A 20,288-nucleotide genomic window follows, 5' to 3' on the forward strand; every position below is an offset into this window, starting at 1 on the left:
CATACTTTATTGCAGAAGGCAGCCGCTGCCTGTACAGGCTGTGTGTTCCCAAGCAGAGAGTGGATATGGTTATTTAATGTGAGTCTCTCTTCATAAGTATGAATCACTGTTCAATTTCCTCCTGACAAGCTATCTACTACTTTTTTCAGAGGCCATGTTGATGTTTTTTATGACAATAATCCTGTTTTGGCTGCTACATCTGAGTGTGTGTCTGGAAGCACAATATGTTCAACTGCAAACAAAAAAACATTATAAAGAAATGTTTGGGAAAAGAAATGTCAGTTATTATGGCATGGTTGAACTGCATATGAATCACATCTCTAAGACGCTTAGGTATTGCACTAACGACCATCAATATGAATGGTGAGTGACGGATTGCACTGACTTACATTAATATATCTAAGAGTGACTGCCTAGAGAGTATACATCTTTAATATCAAGTGAGTAGATCGGACTCACACTGTGCTCCTCTTGATTGAGCATCCCTATCACTGTGCTATACACCATCTTCGAGCAAGACAACACACCATGATCCCACGCACTCATATAGTGCCTGAGCAGCCCACAACTCACTCCCCACACACGCACTTGCGGTGAAGTTATTGGTCGAGACTCTTTGAGAAGGACTCCCATTCTAATATATTTCTCTCTCCTTACATGTAGTATAACTATACTATCTATAATAATCGAAGAGGCTTGAATCAATACCCTCTTCTATAGTGGCAATTGCAAATTTTTTACGTATGCATATCTCACAAAAAGACAAGGTGAAATAAGTGCATGTTACGTCAGAACACACTTAAGATAGAGCGAGCACATTCGAAGATTAGTCGTATATCTACTCTTAGAGTGTCAGAACACACTCGCCTTATTATTATATAGAGCCTGCGTATGCACATAAATCAAGCGAAGTGCCCTATGACTCCCATACCCATGCTCGGAGTCAAAACGCTATTCCACTGTTTATAGCATCACTACAAAAGGCGTAGTGGCGAGCGTACTCTCAAAGTACGAAGTGCATATACAGAGCTTCAATAGTGAGAGTGAAAGTTGTATATCAGTATATCAGTAGTGTGATGCACAGTAGCGCTTACCGTCATCTGCGCTTCGCTGACAATTGTGAGAACGCACCTATGCGACCTGATACTCACACATGACATACACAAAGCGTAATGGAGCAATAGTAAGACACGATCTATATCAACCACCCGATACCTCCTTCTGTCCCATGTAGTTGGACTCGTTTTTCACATAGCCGTCGCACCTCAGCGAGTAGAGTGGAGTGTCATTATGACTACAATCGAGAGCGATCCTGTTATTGGACCCTGCTGCTTGATTTTTGATGTCTACTCAACCCTCGTCCCGCATGGCCTGCATTTTGACACACGGCTTTAATTTTTTGCCCCTTGCCTCATGTTAAAGACATCCTGTTAGAAGGTGTTCCAGTGTTACGGCAGCGGTTCTGGTTAATATCTCCCCTCTCAGAGCCTGTTTTATTAAGCAAAGACAGCTCAGTTTAATTTATTACCTTCAAGGAATAGTGCTTAATAATGCAGGTGTTGACAGCAGGGAAGTTTCTTTGAGTTTACTATGTAGAAAGGAGGTGTAAACAGTACACTGTTTACTAGTACATCAAAAATTCACTCTGCCCACAGTTTTGGGCGTCAAGATTTGGTGGGCTTTTGGCCACAGTGAAAAAAAACGACGAACCAAACACCAACGATAAAATTTCTTCTCATATAGTTTTTTCTTTTTGTCCAACAAAACTTCTAATTTTGGCGATTTCACCAGGGGATTTTTAATTACAATTCAGCTCCTTGGCTTCTCACTTCTATTTGCCATTTGTTATATGCTTAGCTATTAATACTTTGTAAGCTAATGCTGTTAAGATGCAGCTAATAACTTGGCATGGTTTGTTAATGTACCAGTCAACCACTTGACACACTCCTTGCCATGGGGGCAATATAACCCTAATAGTAAAATTTGCTGTAGAATCCTTCGTATGATACTAGATCTTTTCTTCACAAGCCCTACTATAAATACATGGCAGTAAGTAGTAAATAATGGTAACTGGTGAAAAATTGCTTTTATACTGATGTGCATAAATAGTAAAGCACTAAAATATTAGGGTGGTACCAAAAACATAGGTACACCGACCATAAAGTTATTATTTTTGATATTGGTGGTGTTTCCCAGAACAGGAGTTAAGTTAAGTTATAAGTAACTGTTGGTTTTGGTCCATTGCGCTTTTTTTCCTAGATTAAGTGCTGACATAAATACTGTGCACTGGCAGCATCCACAATGCATGAAGTGAACTGCTGTCACTGGATAAAGCAGTCTTAATTACTTTCTCACTCTCTTAGTAGATTTTCTGTACATCCACCCCCTCTCCACTTTTTCGTCTTAAGCTGTCTTTCGTTTGCCCCCCCCAACAGACACACACCGATGCACCCCCAAATTTATCCCCCGCGTGCAAGGCTGGGTGGCTCCTTTGTGTGACCTGTTTCTCCACAACTGTTCCATCTCCACCATCACGCAGCCAGCCTTTCACAGCAGCAATTCCAGCGCAACAATCACACACTCACGCCTCAAAAAAGACCTCTTGCTCCTTGCCAAGCCAATTTAAGAACCATCTGGGCTTGGATGCCAGTAGAAAGCTATTTACGGACTAACTGTTTTCATATTTTCATGATATGCTTTTTGATATGGAGACACAAATGTTAAAAAGCAGAGCTTTGTTTCCATGATATGTCTTTGTTTCCTTGAAAATAAATTAATTCTTAAACAGAGGATAGTGCGCTCATCAATATTTGTTTTGTTAATTTGCGTGGAGCCGGTGGGAGGGCAAAACCCACAGTTTGAAAAACAGGACAGAAGCCAGCCGTTGCTTTTGAAGTGCCATGCAGTGTGTGCATTCTCGATGAAACTTTGAGGTCATAGATTCCCAGTGGCTGCGTTAGGGAGCGGAATGGAGGAGCAGCAGGTTCAAGCCTTGGGTCACTTGGAGCTTCAGAAGTGGCCAGGCCAGCCTTTGTCCCAGGAGGATGATGGTGACGGATTCACTGGTGTTTTCTCAAGGTCCACTGAACCTACAGCAAAAGACTCCAACTTTAGAGCCTGCAGAAGAGGGAGCATCCTCATCTCCAGTTCACAGAACTCCAAAAGGGGTAGCAGTCTGGACGGGCTCCAGGATGCCTCGGGGATACACAAAAAATCCTGCCGCAAACCTCACGGTGGCACTGCGAAAACCTCATTTCATTCTTTTCCTCCACGATAATCTGCAGTACACATTAGGCCTCTGACATTGCACGTAAATGGTTCACTTCCCCATTGCGGGAAGTGTGAACCACTGTGTTGTCAAGTGGGCTTTATAAGCCGAAAAGATATGAATAGAAACTCCCACCCTTGTCTTTTTTTCGTTTTCAGTCTAACTTAAGTTTTAAAAGCTTACTTAACCCCTAATCAAAATGGCAGGCCCCACTGGCATGGGATTGTCCCAGCTTGTGGCCCTGGCGCGGGCATTCCCCTCTCCCCGTACATTGTTCTGGCCAAGCACATCAAGAGCTCTTGCTGTGTTATGTACTTAACTTGAGGTCAGAGTTGACATTATTGGTCTTGTTGGCACTAAGCCTCCTCTGATGATAGGACTCTTTCAGACCTTGCAGCTTTAGCCACTCCCAAAGAGTTAACTCTGGTGAAGGACAGGCAATCGGACCACCTGGCAAATCTAGGCCCAGGGCTGGGACTTTGTTTAAACGAGTATGCTTTATGACAGTCACATGTGTGCTGTTTGCCCTGACCTGGTGTAGTTTAGCACAGATGCTCAAAGATATACCTCTGATCTTTGTTTTTTTTTCTTTTTTTTTTTAGTTTTTGGTTGAGCCGGGATAGTAAACAGATTTATACATGCAGACAAGGAGACTTATGTTCAGTTGTATAATTAGGTGGCTCAAAATGACTAGAGGCCAGAGCCCTGTCACCCAAAAAACAAGTCAGAATCCAATGACTTGGATTCAATCTCAGTGACAAACTAAGAATACATTGCAGGTGATTTTCTTTATGTCGTTGTCAAAATTGAAAGCTTGCACAACATTGGTACATATGGGAAAATTTTATCCTTGAGAGGCATTTTGCAATGGATTGGGGAAAAAAAAACACCCAGTAGAATCGAGTGTTTGTGGAGTTTTTAGGGTTTTATTTCTTGATCAAGCGCTGTCGTCTCCATTCAAGCAACACTTCCTCATTCATGTCAGCCCCATGGTGTTACTCTGTTTAGGAATTATTTTTTTTTCAGAATATATCTGCAATTTTTGAAAGATGTATCTCCCCCATTGGGCCTCTCTGTTCTCCATTCTCTTGCTCTCCCTCTCTGTTTCTTCTGGTCCTTACAAACACACACCAGACACACACACTGCAACATGCACACAACCAGACATGCACAACCCCTCTTAAAAACCGGTTCTCCCCCCTATTAGCAATTTCAGAAGTTTGACAATGTCTTATTATTGTCTGGCTGTTCCGGCCAGTTTTCCCTTAGCTGCGCTAATCGTAACAGGACATCCTGCTGGGCACCAAGAATACCACTTCACGGCAGCCGCATTACGCTGGCAGCTTTTATTTTATGGCGCTACCGAAAATGAAATGGGTATTTAGTGTCCAAAACATTTCACCATGCTCCTGCAGCCCACAACAAAAGCCACTGATTTTCCAGGCAAATCTGCACTTATTTTATTCAAGAAGACTAAAGCGTAGGGAGAGGAGAGAGAGAGCGGAGAGAGGAGAGAGAAACATTTATAATGTACTTAAAAAGACCTCAAAAGAAGAATAGGAATTGCGTTTGAAAAGATTACGAGACAGAAATCGAAAAAAATCGCCCCCTCCATTTCACGTGCATTTTTGTTAGAGTTGCAAAATGGAAAATACTTATATATTCTGAACAAATGAACTTCAACTTAACTGCTTATACTTCACAAAAAACTGCACTTCCTCCACAATCACCTAGTCTTCAGTGCTGTGTTTGGCCTGCGTTGTACAAAGCATTGTATTTTTATAAGACTCCACGGGAAGGAAAAAGTAATTTTATCATTGCTAAAATTTGTCGATTTTTAAAGTGTCTTCACAAATCACTCTTATCTACCATTTTTGCAATCCAGGCTGCCTACTGTCTTGTCTCAACCTATGAATTTTAAGTGGATGGTTCCCATTAGATTAGCAGTAGCCCTGCTGACTCCTCTTGGCTTTTCTGTAGGGAGCAGGCTGAGGCAGAGTGCTCTACTGGCCCGGCGTTGCACTTTGCCTGGTCTCTGTGTCCAGGACCTCATCAGCACAGAGTCCGCCTGTGCCTCGTTCCCTGCTTCTCACCTCCCTGCCTCTTCATCTGTCATTTCCTGCCCTCTGCAAACACACTCCACTGACATTTTTGAAAAACTTCTGCATTCACCCTCAATATGATTTTTTTGATTATAGCTTTCTGTATGTGAAGATTGCACGTATATTGACTTTCGCAAATCCATGATATTTGCACAGCTTTTTCTTCCCCTCTCGCCATTCTCGGTGGAAGTTCCAGCAATAATATTCCCCTAGTTTCTCATAACCTCTTTTCATTATCCTTTCTTTTTTCATTATTTTCAGTTTTTTTCATATATTTTACTAATCCCCTCTGGCTGTATGACCCTCTCTTTATGCCACCAGCAATCAGAGTTTCTGCAAAAGCTTCGGTCACTTGATGTCATTAAGATTGCGGATCTGATACACTATGATGTTCCATTTGGTTAAATGCCCCTGGCCTGAAACTCCCTTATTGTCCCCTAATTCCAAGCGGCAGCTCATGTTTCACTTTCTGTATAATAGCCCATAGGTTAAAAGTTCTGCTGCTTTTGCTTTGAATTTACATCTTTCACCCGGCCTCCAGTCTCTTGTTTCTGAGCTGGCGTTTTCTTTTTTTTTTTCTTCTTTTTTCCTCCTTTCATTTCTAGGAGGCCTCGTGCCTGCAGGCGGCACGGCTGTTTTGCTGTAGCTTTTCCTGACAATCTCCCCATCCAGGCATCTTTTGGAGGGTCAGAGCGAGAGGCCAACTTGACTTAACAGGTTCAACGTAAAAGTGGGCTCCGCCCTTTCTTCCAGAGGGGGAAGCCATGGAGCCCTCCATTAGGAAAACGTGACCTCCACGTTGCCACTGGTCTAGGCCCCAGCCAGAGGTTCACATGGCTCTGCCTGAGACAGGCTGCTCATTAAAGCTGCTGGCCCATAAAGCAGATTAGGCCTTTTTCATGGGATTTATCCTCTACTCTGACAACTGACAATTGGGCGAGGGATAGCTGCTTCAAATGGAAGTTGCATATGAATCATGGAATTATAATTGCTCTTTCATGTGAGAATATTTGGAAATCTATCCACATGCACAATGCAAAGAAATTAATTTGCGGTCTTGTTTTCAAGGGCACATTGCTACACTTTATTGAGCCCAAGAAAACCGGGAAGCGTAGTAATGAGGCATTTTCATACAAGCCACACTGTCTCTTTCACAGCACCTGTACACACACCCGTTTGCACACACATCGCTCAGATACTTCTTGCCTGTAACCTTTTAAGACTTTCCTCCCGAACCCCCAGCGAGAAAAAAAACAAATTATCCCCACGTGTACTTTTACTCAAAGTTTCCACTGCCCACTTAAATACACAACGGAGTGCCCTGTTTACTTGTGTTGTGATGCTTTTTTCAAAGAAGCAAACCCCATTAAAACAGGGTGGCCTGTTCCCACGACCAAGTGGTAGCCTCCTAAGGGTTGTGCGGGTTACGGGGACTGTAGCTTGGGCGCCGAGTAAGTAGGAACCAAGATGACGCTACCTCTTTGAGCTTGTGGGAGGGAGAAAGCTGGTGATAGCAAGGCAACAGAGCCGCTATCTGCAGCTCCAAGCCCAGTCTCATGCTTCCTATTTACACCAACCAACTCGTGTTGTTTCATTGATTCATATTTTCATGTGTATCATGGCATGAAAAGAGAGTTATTTTCTTCATGGTTGCGAAGGGGCAGGGTTACGCGTTGGCTCTCAGTCGCACGGCTCACAACAAGTTGGGGCGAGGGGGCGGGCTTCTTGGATTCAAAGCATCTCAAAACAGCCTGCACAATAGAAAGAAAATATTTCCCCTGAGATATAATGCCAGTTGCTCTATAGTCATTCCAGAACATGTGGCGTTACATAAATTTTCTGAGTGAAAAACATAAAAAATCTAACACTAAAAATTGTCACTTTTGAATCGTGCTATAATAGAGCAAGTGAATTTAAAAAGTCATACCTAATTAAAAGTCGTGAACAACACCCCAGCTGTTCATTTACAAATATGTAGTGAAGCTTTTCTCACACTCATCTTTAATAAACACAATGTTGGATAAGGACCAGGATTATTTAAAAGGTGTAATGAACTGACTGATTTAATTACACTCCTTCTCTACTTTCAAATATTCCCCTATCATAAACACCTGTCATTTTTTTTTTTCTTTTTTTTTATTAAAACAGTTGCACATTAAAATGCTGTTTTTGTTGTTTGAGTTGAAATGGCAGTTCTATTGATAGATTTCAGTGAAAAGTTTAATTATCAGGAAATTAAGTGCAATATGTGAGTGTTCATTATAATTATCACAGAGGCTCTCACGAAATGTGTATAAATAGATTAATAATAGTTCATTGATTTAATTTTTTTTTTATTATTTCTTCTTACTGCGTTAAAATGAGCTGAAAATCATATGTTTACCTGTTAAGCCAAGGACTTTCATATGTTCTTTCTTAATTATAATGACCACATGGCTTAAACAGAACCAAATGCAAAGGAAATTAAATTTAGCTTTGTAGGCATCACAGAAAATTCTTTTGGAAGCTGTCAAAACAGAAAGCAGACAGAGAAAGAAGAACTGAAACTCTGTTAGCAACCACAATTAAACTCTGGTAATGAGGTTTCAGACATCAGATCCCAGTGCAAAGTGAATATATATACAGAACTGAAAAAACGGGATTTTTTGGGGCCCTCCAAAAAAAAAATGGAGCTTTTTTTTTTTTTGGGGGCCCCAGGCTTTTTCTTTTGCTGTGGGATTTAGGGGGGACTCACTGTCCTGAGGGCAGCACTTTTACTAGGCTTGACCCCTGCCTGCCACTGGGGGCAACGGCCACCCCCTGGGGCTCCTGGGGCTTCGCGCCCCCAGTTTCTTGGTTGCCAGTCCACCCAACAGGACTTGCGGAGAACGTGAATCTGTGGTGCCACGATGGGATGACAGGATCGCCTCTCCATTAGAGGGCCACCAGAGACATGCAGGCACCAGCACACATCCACCCGTGTCTGCCAACTACGAGATTACTGGGTTTCCTCTATTCTGTCAGCTCATTGTAAAAACCAACAACCAATGACAAGGTGATAAAAAGGACATTGTTATCAGTGATTAGAGTGCCTCATTTTTTGAACCTGCTGATGGTTAAGATATGCCTCACAAATAAAGCACAACTTCATGCTGTCTCTTTTCTGTAAAAAGAGAATTTCCCTTTCTGTTTAGCCTAAAATCATGTTCATACTTGCAAACAGATGTGAAATCAATGAACATACAGATTTGGTAGCAGTCTAATTTTCTTTCCCCATTGTCTAAAGCCTCGTTTGCAAAGTCCAGCAGGAGTCGGCCCTCCTAATTTGTCTTTTCTTATTTGGTCTGCTTGTGTGTCTGTTTTGTGCTTTTCTCTTTTTGTCTCCCATGCATTATCTTTCGAGCGATATCGTTATGACATTCAGCAAAGCAACAATAATTCTTCGTTCTAATTCATATCAATTCAGTAGGGATGGTCAATTCAAACTGACGGCACAGTGACTATCTTGAAAGGCTTGCCAAGGCATGCTTGTGGCCGGGCAGCATCACTGTTGCAGCCCAAAAGCCATGTAGTTTACGATGTTTAAGTCCAACTCCTGTGACAGAAGCCATGGTTAATGAGCATTTATGGTGAACATCTATTGTGAGGTCTTTTATTACACACACAATTTTGCATGGTTGTATAGAAGGACCAATGTTTTCATCAGATTGGTTCAATATAGATTTAATATCATCACACATGCAAAAGTTGTTGTCCTGCGCCAGAAGTTTCACCAGCATTTACAGGAGACAAGATCTGCTTGCAATGAGACTGATACTTTAGGTAACAGAAAAAAGGGATAAATGGGGGTAAATGAGCTCCTGAATATTATTTATTGATTCATTAATGAATTTGTAATCTGTAAAGCAATGAATAATTAAACAGGAAGAGTTGCACTGCAGATAGAATTTTAAAATTTAGATTTTTGTATTATTGCTTTTCAGCCATTTACAATTGTTCAAAATAAGTATTGATAAAATAAAATAATGAGCCATATTGGTGGTGTTTGCATGTCATGCAGTCATTTGTTCCTGTTTAGATATGCACCAGAAATGATTTTATGACATACAACACTAAATTAAGCACACAGGTTGATTAACTCCACATTATATACAGCGTTTCTGCTGTTCAAATTTGCCAGCCTCACATACATGTACTTTAAGTCTGTGTCTTAAGCAGTGACTGACTGGTATGTGTACCTTGCTTCAGGAAAACCTGCTCCACTGGAGATCAAACCACTGCCAGAATGGGAGGAGCCCTGTACGCCTGTCCGCTCACCCGTCACGCGCTCATTTGCTCGGGAGTAAGTATTTAAAATGTTCTGCAGAATTTTTCATAATTCTGCATTTTGCTAACAACTGAGGGGCATGTTCACACTACTCTGCTTTCCCATGAGCCTTGTTTTTATTCTTAGTTTGAAGTCAAGTGGGGATGCTGTCAGAGAAGAGGCACCATGCCTTTTCAAAGTTGAGAAAAATGCAATTGTTCAGAGATACACAGGCCACAGGACAGTGAAAATAAATTGCTGCACCTCATCTCCTGGTGACTAAAGCCAATGATGTTGTTATGGAAACAGTGTGCGTTGTCCTACCTGCTCCTTATATTACCAACACAAAATACAGTTGAGGTTTCCTTCTCTTTTGTAGGAAAATGTACTTTGGTGTGAACATGCCTTTTTGTAGTAGATACACTTAACTAAGAAAGTAGGCACTAACACTTCATGCATTACCAGAGTCACTTTGTGACCAGAGTAGCACTGCTCATACAAACAGGTCTGGGATCTGCCTCAGAGCTACATCATACTGAACTCAGTTTGTTGGCTTATCAGGGATGAGGTCTATTTCTGTGCTTAGTGCTGCAGGGACTCTTCTGGCTGCAGTGGTTTATTGCTGCGACTGTTATGTCTGTATTATATTTTGTGCTCACCAGAGAGTGTATTTGCCTTGAAGTCGGTGTGTAAACATTGTGAATGCTGCTCAGTCTCTCTAGGTTTCCAATGCCAGCGAGACCCCCGTCAGTGCATAGCATGGCCTCCAGCACTGACTCCGAGGAGTGTGAAGAGAATTATGTAGCCATGGTCTCTAATATGTCCACAGATGATCCAGTATGTAACACATAACTATCCTCTGATATAAGAAGTTGCATGATTACATTTTTTTCCTTTGCTTCTCAAATCGCAGATAATCAAAGCTACAGAAAAATGTGATAAATGTCTAATTTGATTTTTATTGTTATATGTGGTTTTAGTGGGTTCTTGAATCTATGTTTCACTTATTCATGTGACACCTACAGACAGTTTTCCCAACAGATGCACCATAAATACAGTAGAAGATTTTGTGTGAGGTAGACAAACAGTTTCTGGGTTGAATACCATACAGCCTAGAATGTTAAGCTGTAATTGTTGTTCAGAAAGTGTTAGAAATCCCATTTCCAGTCCTTGCTCCTCTCCCTAAGCCATACATTAGTCTGGACAAATTACTGGTTGCTGCAGACGGACTCCTCGCCACTTAAACTTCCTCTTTATCCTCTTTACCCTTTGTTTTTGTTCTTCTGCTTTTCAGGTACTGTGCTCTTTAAAGAATGCTGCTTTTTGTCAAATCAGTACCCTTACTGTTGTTGAAAAGATCCATTTTTGTTATTTAGGCAGTGGGTAAAATTGAATCCAGTTGTAGTGTCTTTTAGCCTTTCAGCAATGCTGCTGAAACAGGCACAATTGGTTTATACAGCATTTTCATTTCTGAAGAATAATACCGGGCACATCAGCTATACACTGACAGGACGACATTTCTGTCAATGCGGATACTTTCTCTTACAGTTTGAGTATTAGATGTACCATTTCCTATTTTTCTTGCTGAAACAGTCTGTTTACATTTTTTTCCAACATTTGCTTTAATATTGTCTGCTGACTTCCTGTTCTTTCTTCACTCGTGTTAATTTCTTTCTCCCTAGTTCCTCATTTCTCTGACTTCACCAGACTCTGGCTTCATCCATTTTATTTTTCCTGCATTTTGTTCTTGACCATCTGCTGTTCTCTTTTTTTCCCCTCTTTGCGACTACTTCCTTCTTACTGTGTGTAGAGAGGAGTCCTTCTACTGCACAGTTCCCATCACCCCTGTAAAGAGGGAGGTGGAGGAACTTGACACCATAGAGGAGGTGAGCAGGGTTGCCAGGTTAGACATGCATGGCCTGCCCTGTCAGATCACCAGAAGTCACCAGTTTCAGGTGTTATTAGATGAGAAAATCAGCAAGTACATAGAACAGACTTTGCAGTGCTTATGTCAGCCCCCAGCACCAGCTACAAACTGTGGCTTGGATACACAGTTTGCAGTGATTTTCAGATGTTATATACCATCACTCTTCTTACAATTAGTATGTTCTAGCTTTGCCACCATCCTAGTTTTATTAGATGAGAAAATCAGCAAGTACATAGAACAGACTTTGCAGTGCTTATGTCAGCCCCCAGCACCAGCTACAAACTGTGGCTTGGATACACAGTTTGCAGTGATTTTCAGATGTTATATACCATCACTCTTCTTACAATTAGTATGTTCTAGCTTTGCCACCATCCTAGTTCTAATAACTCCACCCCACTTGTAGTTAGAAATTAACACTGCCTGTAGGTCCAACATGTACCTTAGTGTTGTCACAATACCATAATTTTAGCTTTTTCTTTTTTTATCCTTATTTTAAATCTTAAATGTGATGTTTAGATATAATGACAAAAAGACAGGAGATCACATGTCATGTCACCACTGCACCAGCACCACGAAATGGTGCATCCATCAGTGATCAAATCTTACGAGTCTGGTGCCTGTCAGACATGGGACATGGGCTTGATGAAAAGATTAAACAAATGTATTCTTATGATAAATGATCAATTTCATCTAAATAGTCCCATAATTCACTACCTGCTCCAGTTTTGACAACCAGTTTACCTGGACAGTGATTTTGTTGACTACTATGCCTTTAACATTTGATTGCAGTCCTCTCTTTTTCATTTTTTAAATCTTCCAATCCACAAACCATTCGTACCTGTATGACGACCCTCTAAAGACGCCTCTGAATGCAATTTGGGTTTACACAGCATTCTGTGAAAGAACCAACTTCTTGATACATCATAAATAAAATAAAATTGGTTATTTTGACAACACAGGAGTATGTTTGAATATTGGCTCTGTTTCACTCTGACATTGCTTCAGTGTTTCTCTTCTCTCAATAAAAGCATTCTTTCCTGGCTAATGTAGAACGTGAAGCTTGTTGCGCCCCTGACTGCGGATGGTGGCAGCAGCCCCATGGTGAAGCCAAAGGGAGACAAACAGGTGGAGTACCTGGATTTGGATCTTGACCCTGGCAAGTCCACCCCACCAAGGAAGGTAAGAAAGGAATTTACTTAAGATTATCACAACACTCACAATTAGATGAAGAAGTGTGAAGGATTTTCAATGCTGACCTATATGGTTTTCCTTCTCTAGATGAAAAGCAATGGAACTGGCATGGCAGCATCCGATGAGCGTGTTGACTATGTGGTTGTGGACCAGCAAAGGACACAGGCCCTTAAGAGCACCCGGGAGGCCTGGAACGATGGCCGCCAATCCACAGAGACGGACACCCCTTCCAAAGGACCCAAGTGACCCTGTTGTCCCAGCTACCAACCCACCCTCCAAAACCATTGGGCCATTTACACTAGTGTTGGTTCTGGTTTGTGCTTTGGGGCGGTCCAGCTGTCACGTTCCACCTCAAATAGATCCTTAGTGTGTAGGGGCCAGTGGAGCTTCATAGCCACTCAACTGTCTATAGTTTACACTGCTGTCAAGCCGAGAACAGCACTGTGTGTACAGTTGTAGGAAGAGGTGCGGGCCAGGAATAAGCTGTACGCAGAATGAAAGCGGGTGGAAGGATTGGACTTGTCCTCGGGGTTTGACTTAAGCAGACTCATGAACTTTGAACATTCACTGCCTACTATATTGGATTTGTTTTTTTGTTCTGTTGTTCACGTTTCAATGGGCGATGGGTCGATCCAGAGTTAACATTTCCTTAAATTATAATGCTGTTTGATGTTGTTTTGGAGTGTACGTGAAATCACTTGATAACATGATCACAGTGAAGTGTCCATAGGCACTGTTGACAGGTCAGTTTTACTATTCCTTCACTTGGTCAGAGTGGACGGCTGAAACTGTAACTGTTTGTGTCTGAGGCCACTTCAAACCAGATCCCTGAGATAACCCAGTACGACAGAATTTTAGAGTTTTATTACTTTTTTCTTTCAGTGCAAAGGCAGTTGAACCCGTTCATTCGACATGTAAACAAGTGCTCAATTTAAGCTTTGGATTCACTCAAGGTTTAATCCACTGAACATGATTTGATTTCCATTTACTTTGTAAGTGGAGATGCTTCAATCTGTTATAATGGAAGTGCAAAGACTGTACAAAAGTGTTATGTATATAAACAGGAAAAGTGTCCTTTATTTGTATGGAATATCCAGTGTGTTTGGCTCGAAGGTATGTGGATTCTGCAGGGTAGAATCCTGTGCCTGTCTTAGGTGGTATCAGGACTTGTGATTAAAGAATGAATTACTGTGAGTTTTTAGAACGTGACAGGTTTTCTATAAGTTATGCAAAGGTATCAAACTTAGGCTACAGAGAGAAAATCAGGTACTCTTTAAATGCAAACTAATACAACTATCCACTTCTAATTTATTTCTCAAGTTATTTCATCAGGTGGATGTCGTGTCCCCTTTCAGCTTTCAGCTCAGTATTCTTGATTCATATGGAGGAACATTTGCTAAACTGTTAAAATGCTTAATTTGACAAGCGCTGGTCAATTAGTTTCACAAGTTCATTGATATTCCTCATTTCTCTCTCCTCTTAGGTTTAATTTATTTCAAATTGAACTGGCATACAGTTTTGGGAAATTGACTGCCTCATGTAGTCAACTAGATACATCTTTTATAGGCAGTGAAAAATCTTTGTCTGCATAGATCTGTGCTTTACTAACCTGTGAACTCTCAGTCAGAAGTCCCAAGCATGTGCTGCCACAAGATAAAATCATTGCTGTACATATTTTGCCATCAGTTAGATTAATATGTATCATCTGAAAAATGTGCCTACTAAGTCATCTACATTCTACTTCACTCTTTCCTTATTGCAGTCTCTTTGTGATATGGACTGCAAAGCTGATGACGCTTTATCTTTTTTAATGACAGAAAATGTAAATTTTAAAAGTGGACTAAATAAAATCAAACCTCTTATTCCTGTGTTGTCTTTCTTCCATATAATTCCCATTATGATTGGGAAAGATAGAATAGAAAATAGAATAGAATCCTGTGCATGTTGAGTGGATTGAAAAATTGATGATACCATTCAACATGCACAGCTTGTATGCGTTTTTAATGCCTAGCACTGTCAATTCCAGAGTTTTGATAAAAAAATGGACTAATTACTTCTAAACATCCTGAACAATTATAGCCTGAAAATATGATTGTATCATCTGAATACCTCAGGATGAAACAACCTTACAATACCACTCCTCCTAGCCATGACAGTGCCCACATCTTACATTGCCTAATTTCACACAAACATAACATGTATAGTTTCTACATTTTTAGTTTCCTTAAAGATTTCTACACAGCTACGACTTCAGTACTCTGACAGCTGCAACAAGCCATGAGCTCTGTAAAATGCAAGACAAATTATGAATATGATGTAATATAGAAATATAACTTGGAAAATATAGACATATATAGACAAATATAGTAGTTCAAGTCGATAACCTGACCAAAAATATAAACAGCACTTTTGTTTTTGCTTCCATTTTTCATGAGTTGAAATTAAAGATTTTTTGTAATAACACAAAAGGCTTCTTTGTTTTGTTCACAAATGTCTTTAAATCTGAGTTTGTGAGCATTTCTCTTTCATCCATCCACCTGACAGGTGTGGCATAACAATATGCTGATTACACAATGTGATAACTGCACAGGTGTGCCTCAGGCTGGTCACAATGAAAGGCCACATTAAGATGTGCAATTTTATTTTGAAAAAGAATCATCAGGCAATGTACTACAGATTTCACATGACCTGGGCTACAGATGTGCACTTTTTGGAAGGGAGGGTCAGAAAACGAGTCAGTCTCTGGTGTGACCACCATGCGCATCATGTTGTACACCAAATCACCTTTGTACAGGGTTAATCAGGCTGTTGATTGTGGTCTGTGAAAGACCCTGTGCTCCTGAATGGCTCTGCAAAGTTGTTGGCTATTGGATCACGCTGTTGTACAGGCAGATCCAGCGCATCCTAAAGATGCTCATGGTGAGTATGCAGGCCATCATTGCATCATGCTGCAACATGAGGCGATGGCTGCGGATGAATGGCGCGACAGTGGGCCTGTATCTCTGTGCACTCAAATCGCCATCAAAAAATGCATCTTTGTTTATTGTCTGTAGCTTAAACCTGTCCATACCGTAACGACACTGCTCACCAACACCATGCCATACACACACATTTTGTGTGGCCTTCTATTGTGACCAGACCAGGGCACACCTGTGCAATAATGACGCTGTGTAATCAGTATCTTAATATGCCACACCTGTCGGGTGGAGCTTGGCAAAAAAGAAATGCTTACTAACAAGGATTTAAAACACAATTGTGAACAAAATTGAAGATTTGTATTTCAATTCATGAGTATTAGATTTATATCTTTGTTCAGTATAAATTAGCCTCATTATATAAGGTACGTCGTTTCCGTCTGCCATCTTTGTTTGACGAGCGATGGCGTTGTAAGAGAAACAAGGACCTTATTGCGTTTTCCACCTGCGCGGAAAAATCGTCGAAGAATCTCGAAATTTCTTCGGAACAGAGGTAAGGTTTGAACAAGTTTTTTCGCCAGGTTTTTGTTGACGCTATCCCTGTCGGTAAAGCTAATTTTATGATAGTATCACTTAATTTAATCCAAATATGGCTAACTAACTAGCTACTGAGATAAGGTGTGTGTGATGCAACTGAGTAGCAAACAATGACCAAAACAAACAAAAGTTCCTAAAAAAAGAAAAGAAAAAGCCTTTCGTTGTTTTTTACAAAGTAACCTTTGCTCAAAGATTAATTTTGTTAAATGACCATTGACTCTACAATTTTACGCGAGCACTGCATTGTATGTTCCTCATATCCTCAAAGACCATTTCCTTCACTTACAGCCCTATCCAAAAGTTTGAGTACCCCCGGGGGAAATTATTTATATATGTATTCAAACCCTGCTGTAAACAGACACTGTACTATTTAATTAAATGCACTTAAAACATAGGGGAAAAAAAGACATTTGTGAGTGCAGCTCTACTTGTAAATCACTCTAAACTTCATGAACTCTTGAGGCAGGTTATGAACTGCCATTAGGAATTGTCAGCTGATGATACATCCAGAGTTAATATATACTCTGCCTCTTCAAACCTTGTGCTAACACATGGGCTCATCTAAACAGCTGGTTAGTTAATTAATTTTTTCCTTTATTATTTTCACTCTTGATCTTACTGTTCCTAGTTCCCCCTCCCCTGAGTTTTCACTATAGAGCTTTATGTGGCTTGGTGTGCTAGGGAAGATACTCCCTAACCAAAACCTCCCATGGGGTCCTAAAAAGGCCAGACAGCAGTTTACAATCAATACAGAAAGCCATAATTTTCACTTATTCCCCTATTTTGAATTTTGCCTGTATTGACCACTAGATGGAGCTGTTGTTTGAAGAACCTAGCTTTCCTTAGCACATATACTCTTCCTTAGCCCACACCCCTCCAGTGCAGTCACTTCTCCTGATGTCCCCCTGTCTGATGCTCTGCAGTGCTGTGGCAGCCTAAAGTACATCTACAATTTCTTGACCATGAACTTCACATGTTAAGCTGCTGTTCTTTTGGGTTACTACATGATTCTGGGCGACAATAAGGGCCCATGAGTTTGTTGTTTAGATGCCTTTTTTAAAACTTGGATGTCAATATTTTGCTGTTTCCAGCACAGTACGTACATTGAGCAAATTCACTTCTGTTTGCCTAACGTACAGTATCTAATGGAGTGGACTTTCCACTGGCAGGATGCCTTTCAGGGTTTTTCAAGGGTGATTTGGGGTTAAAAGAATTGTATTGCCTTCTCATTTACACTTATTTTTATATGTAATAAGCAAGACTCAGCGTTACTAAAAGCACTACATTTAGACACACATTTATATACATACTGTGCTTGAGACTATTTAAATATAATTAAATTTGAGATATAGTCTTCGGGTTGGTTATGCCTTAAATTGAAGCCTGTCACTGTGCGATCCAGATACCCTCAGATTCCTGAGTGGATCTAAGATATTATTCTCTTTCTTGGGAGATGATGGGTTAGCAACAGCAGTTCTATTATTGATCACAAAACAAAAAACATAATCTGATTTTGGATCAGAAGCCCTTTGCATCTCTTCAAGGGTGTGCATGAGGTATGCATAGTTTGCAGTGTCACCTGTTACCAACCACTTACCATAGATCTATGCATTCAGTACAGGCTTCCAGTTTACTCAAATGTAACATATGGGCTGACTGGCCTCACAGTCAAATCTAATCCCATAAATCTGTACTACTCCACATCATGAGACATACTTCATCCTACATAAGCCTCTCTTTGATATCAATTGCTGTATGTAACCTTTTAATGGCTTTGCAAATAACCTCATTAAAGCAAATGCCATTGTCATATTGGTATTGGATTATAAATGTTACTATGACATGCAGCAGATTGTAAAATGTTGCCATTGGGTAGCTTCATGCTTGGATCAAATAGAATTTTTTTTAATTTTCATGACACTCAGATGTGGCTGATGGGATGGCAGGTTAACATATGGCATTTGACAGGTTTTGACTAATTTTCTTTTTAAATTGCTCCCTTTTCAGTGTTCATATCAGTGGCTGGTTTTTTTATATGCTTGATGTGAGAACTAGATTACTGATAATGTCATCATCTATGCCCACGCAGGGTTATTTTCATTTTATACTTGCTGATGGGGCCCTGACCCCCCCCCCCATCTGTCAGTGTGTTTTCAAGACTGCTACAAACATGTAACATATCTATTATGTAAATATATTCACTGTCTTAAAATTATTTTGGCTATTAGTTACAATTTCTAAGTTCTTTTTCCTTTCAACAACCATTTCATCAACATTATAAGTGATAGAAATTGATCATAAGACACATATGTCCCAACTCAAGGTGAGCTTCCTCACCTGGTAATGGCTGTATTTCCATGCTGCATACACTAAATGGTAGCCGTTTCAGCTTTTGTATTTAGATCTTGTTAAGCAAATGCAGATGTGTTACAGGCGAGCACTCCTTATCCTTTATTCAGTTAAAAGCTTCAAGCTGTTTTGTTGTGAGAAAAGAATCTTAATCACTATCTGTGTGTCACAATGAGGTATTGTTTGACACTGCAATAGAGCTTGAGCCTACTATGTTTGTTTACGCGTGTGCAACTACCTACACAGGCATAGTTGTGTGATGGCGCAGCCTGGGGAGTCTCTATGCAGTATCTTTGGCAGTGTGTGAGTAATGGGGCAGGGAGAGAGTCTCTGGCTTCTTAACAGGGCCAACAGAATAATTATGAGGCGAGCTGAGCGGCTGTTCCTGGGCAGCAGGGAGCCTGTGAGCTTTATTGGTCCTAGCCTGTCTTTTTGGACCTATGCCTGGACTGATGGGAGCAGTCTGCAAGGTGGCCTGAGGTGCTGTCTGGTGGGGCCAGTTACAGAAGAATGCGTGTCTAGGGGCAACTGTAGAGTGTTTTGGTCAAAGTGTGGGCGGAAATGATGACAGAGGGAACCACATATGAAATTTCCAAACCAACTGAAGAAACAGTGTAGCTGATACAGTAGGGGTGAGGGTTTAAATGAGAGTGCAGTGGTGCTCTTGTCTACAAAATCCTACTAACAACATGCCTTAGTAATTAATACCACTAGTACGAGTGAAAAGTCAGCACTATAGATTTCAGTAAATTATGCAGATGCATGTCATATTAATGGGGAACTCACTACAAGTGTTGAAAATGAACATTCCTCAAGAGACATTTTTGCCCTAGTAGGCATCATTGGGCTGGCAGTGCAATTAATTGATGGGGTAGAGGCAGCTGCATGTGTCCTCTGCTGGTTTTACTTGCGACTAGAGCATAACTGTTACAAATATTAGCATGCTATTCTAGTTAAAGAACTGTGACAAAGACATGTACTGCGTGAGACATTTTACAGGTAGGAAGAATGAATTTGTAAGAGCCGTCTGATAGACGGACTATGAAATTGCAACGTGACACTATTTTGTAAATGACCCTAAAATGTATCTTCAATTATTTACTTTGATTAGTCGTTGTGGTTGATAAAATGTGAAAAGTGACGAATGGGAAAATGCTCATTACAATTCCAGAGAGCCCAAGGTGACGTCCTCAAATGTCTTGTTTTATGCAATCAATTAATCAATCAAAATTGTTGCTGATGAATTTTTTGCCAGTCGACTAATCAATTTATCAACTAATTGTTGCAGTGCTACACTTGGTTACCATTTAATTATATAGATGTAGTTGGCCATATTACTGACTAAAACTAATGCAGTCCAATAGTCCCAAAATAAATCTCACCTTCATGAAGGTTATAATGTTCAGTTTTTGTTAAACTATTTTAGATAAATGTTGATTCAGCTTCGTGGTTAGTTTGTGGCTGTAGTTTATCTTGCTGTTGAATTACATTTCTAATATTTTGTCCAACCCATTTGTATCAGTGGAGGTAGAGTTAATATTGCCTCTTTGTATAGCAGAAAGATTCAGCAGCACCATAGCTAAAACCATTTCAACAAAATCCGAACATTGCACTCTTTTATGAAGGTAGGATTTATTGCAGGGCTCTTGTATCA

General features: G+C 40.5%; 1 protein-coding gene across 4 annotated transcripts in view; it reads left to right on the forward strand.

Annotated features, from left to right (window-relative positions):
- The window catches only part of gab1 (GRB2 associated binding protein 1), a 78,428-nt gene extending 63,793 nt beyond the window's left edge, over positions 1-14,635 (forward strand). For 3 of the 4 annotated variants that reach the window (XM_022738192.1, XM_022738196.1, XM_022738194.1), the window contains 4 exons: positions 9,598-9,691; positions 10,369-10,492; positions 12,633-12,761; positions 12,861-14,635. In XM_022738192.1, the coding sequence (XP_022593913.1) occupies positions 9,598-9,691; positions 10,369-10,492; positions 12,633-12,761; positions 12,861-13,019 (506 nt within the window). In that variant the 3' untranslated portion in view covers positions 13,020-14,635. Of the gene's footprint in view, positions 1-9,597; positions 9,692-10,368; positions 10,493-11,465; positions 11,542-12,632; positions 12,762-12,860 lie in introns of all 4 variants that reach the window. The other variant, XM_022738193.1, reaches the window with a different exon arrangement.
- Positions 14,636-20,288: the final 5,653 nt, after the last annotated feature.

Source organism: Seriola dumerili, unplaced genomic scaffold, assembly GCF_002260705.1.
Source record: "Seriola dumerili isolate Sdu_G_001 unplaced genomic scaffold, Sdu_1.0 BDQW01000035.1, whole genome shotgun sequence".
In the NCBI taxonomy this organism is placed as follows: domain Eukaryota; kingdom Metazoa; phylum Chordata; class Actinopteri; order Carangiformes; family Carangidae; genus Seriola; species Seriola dumerili.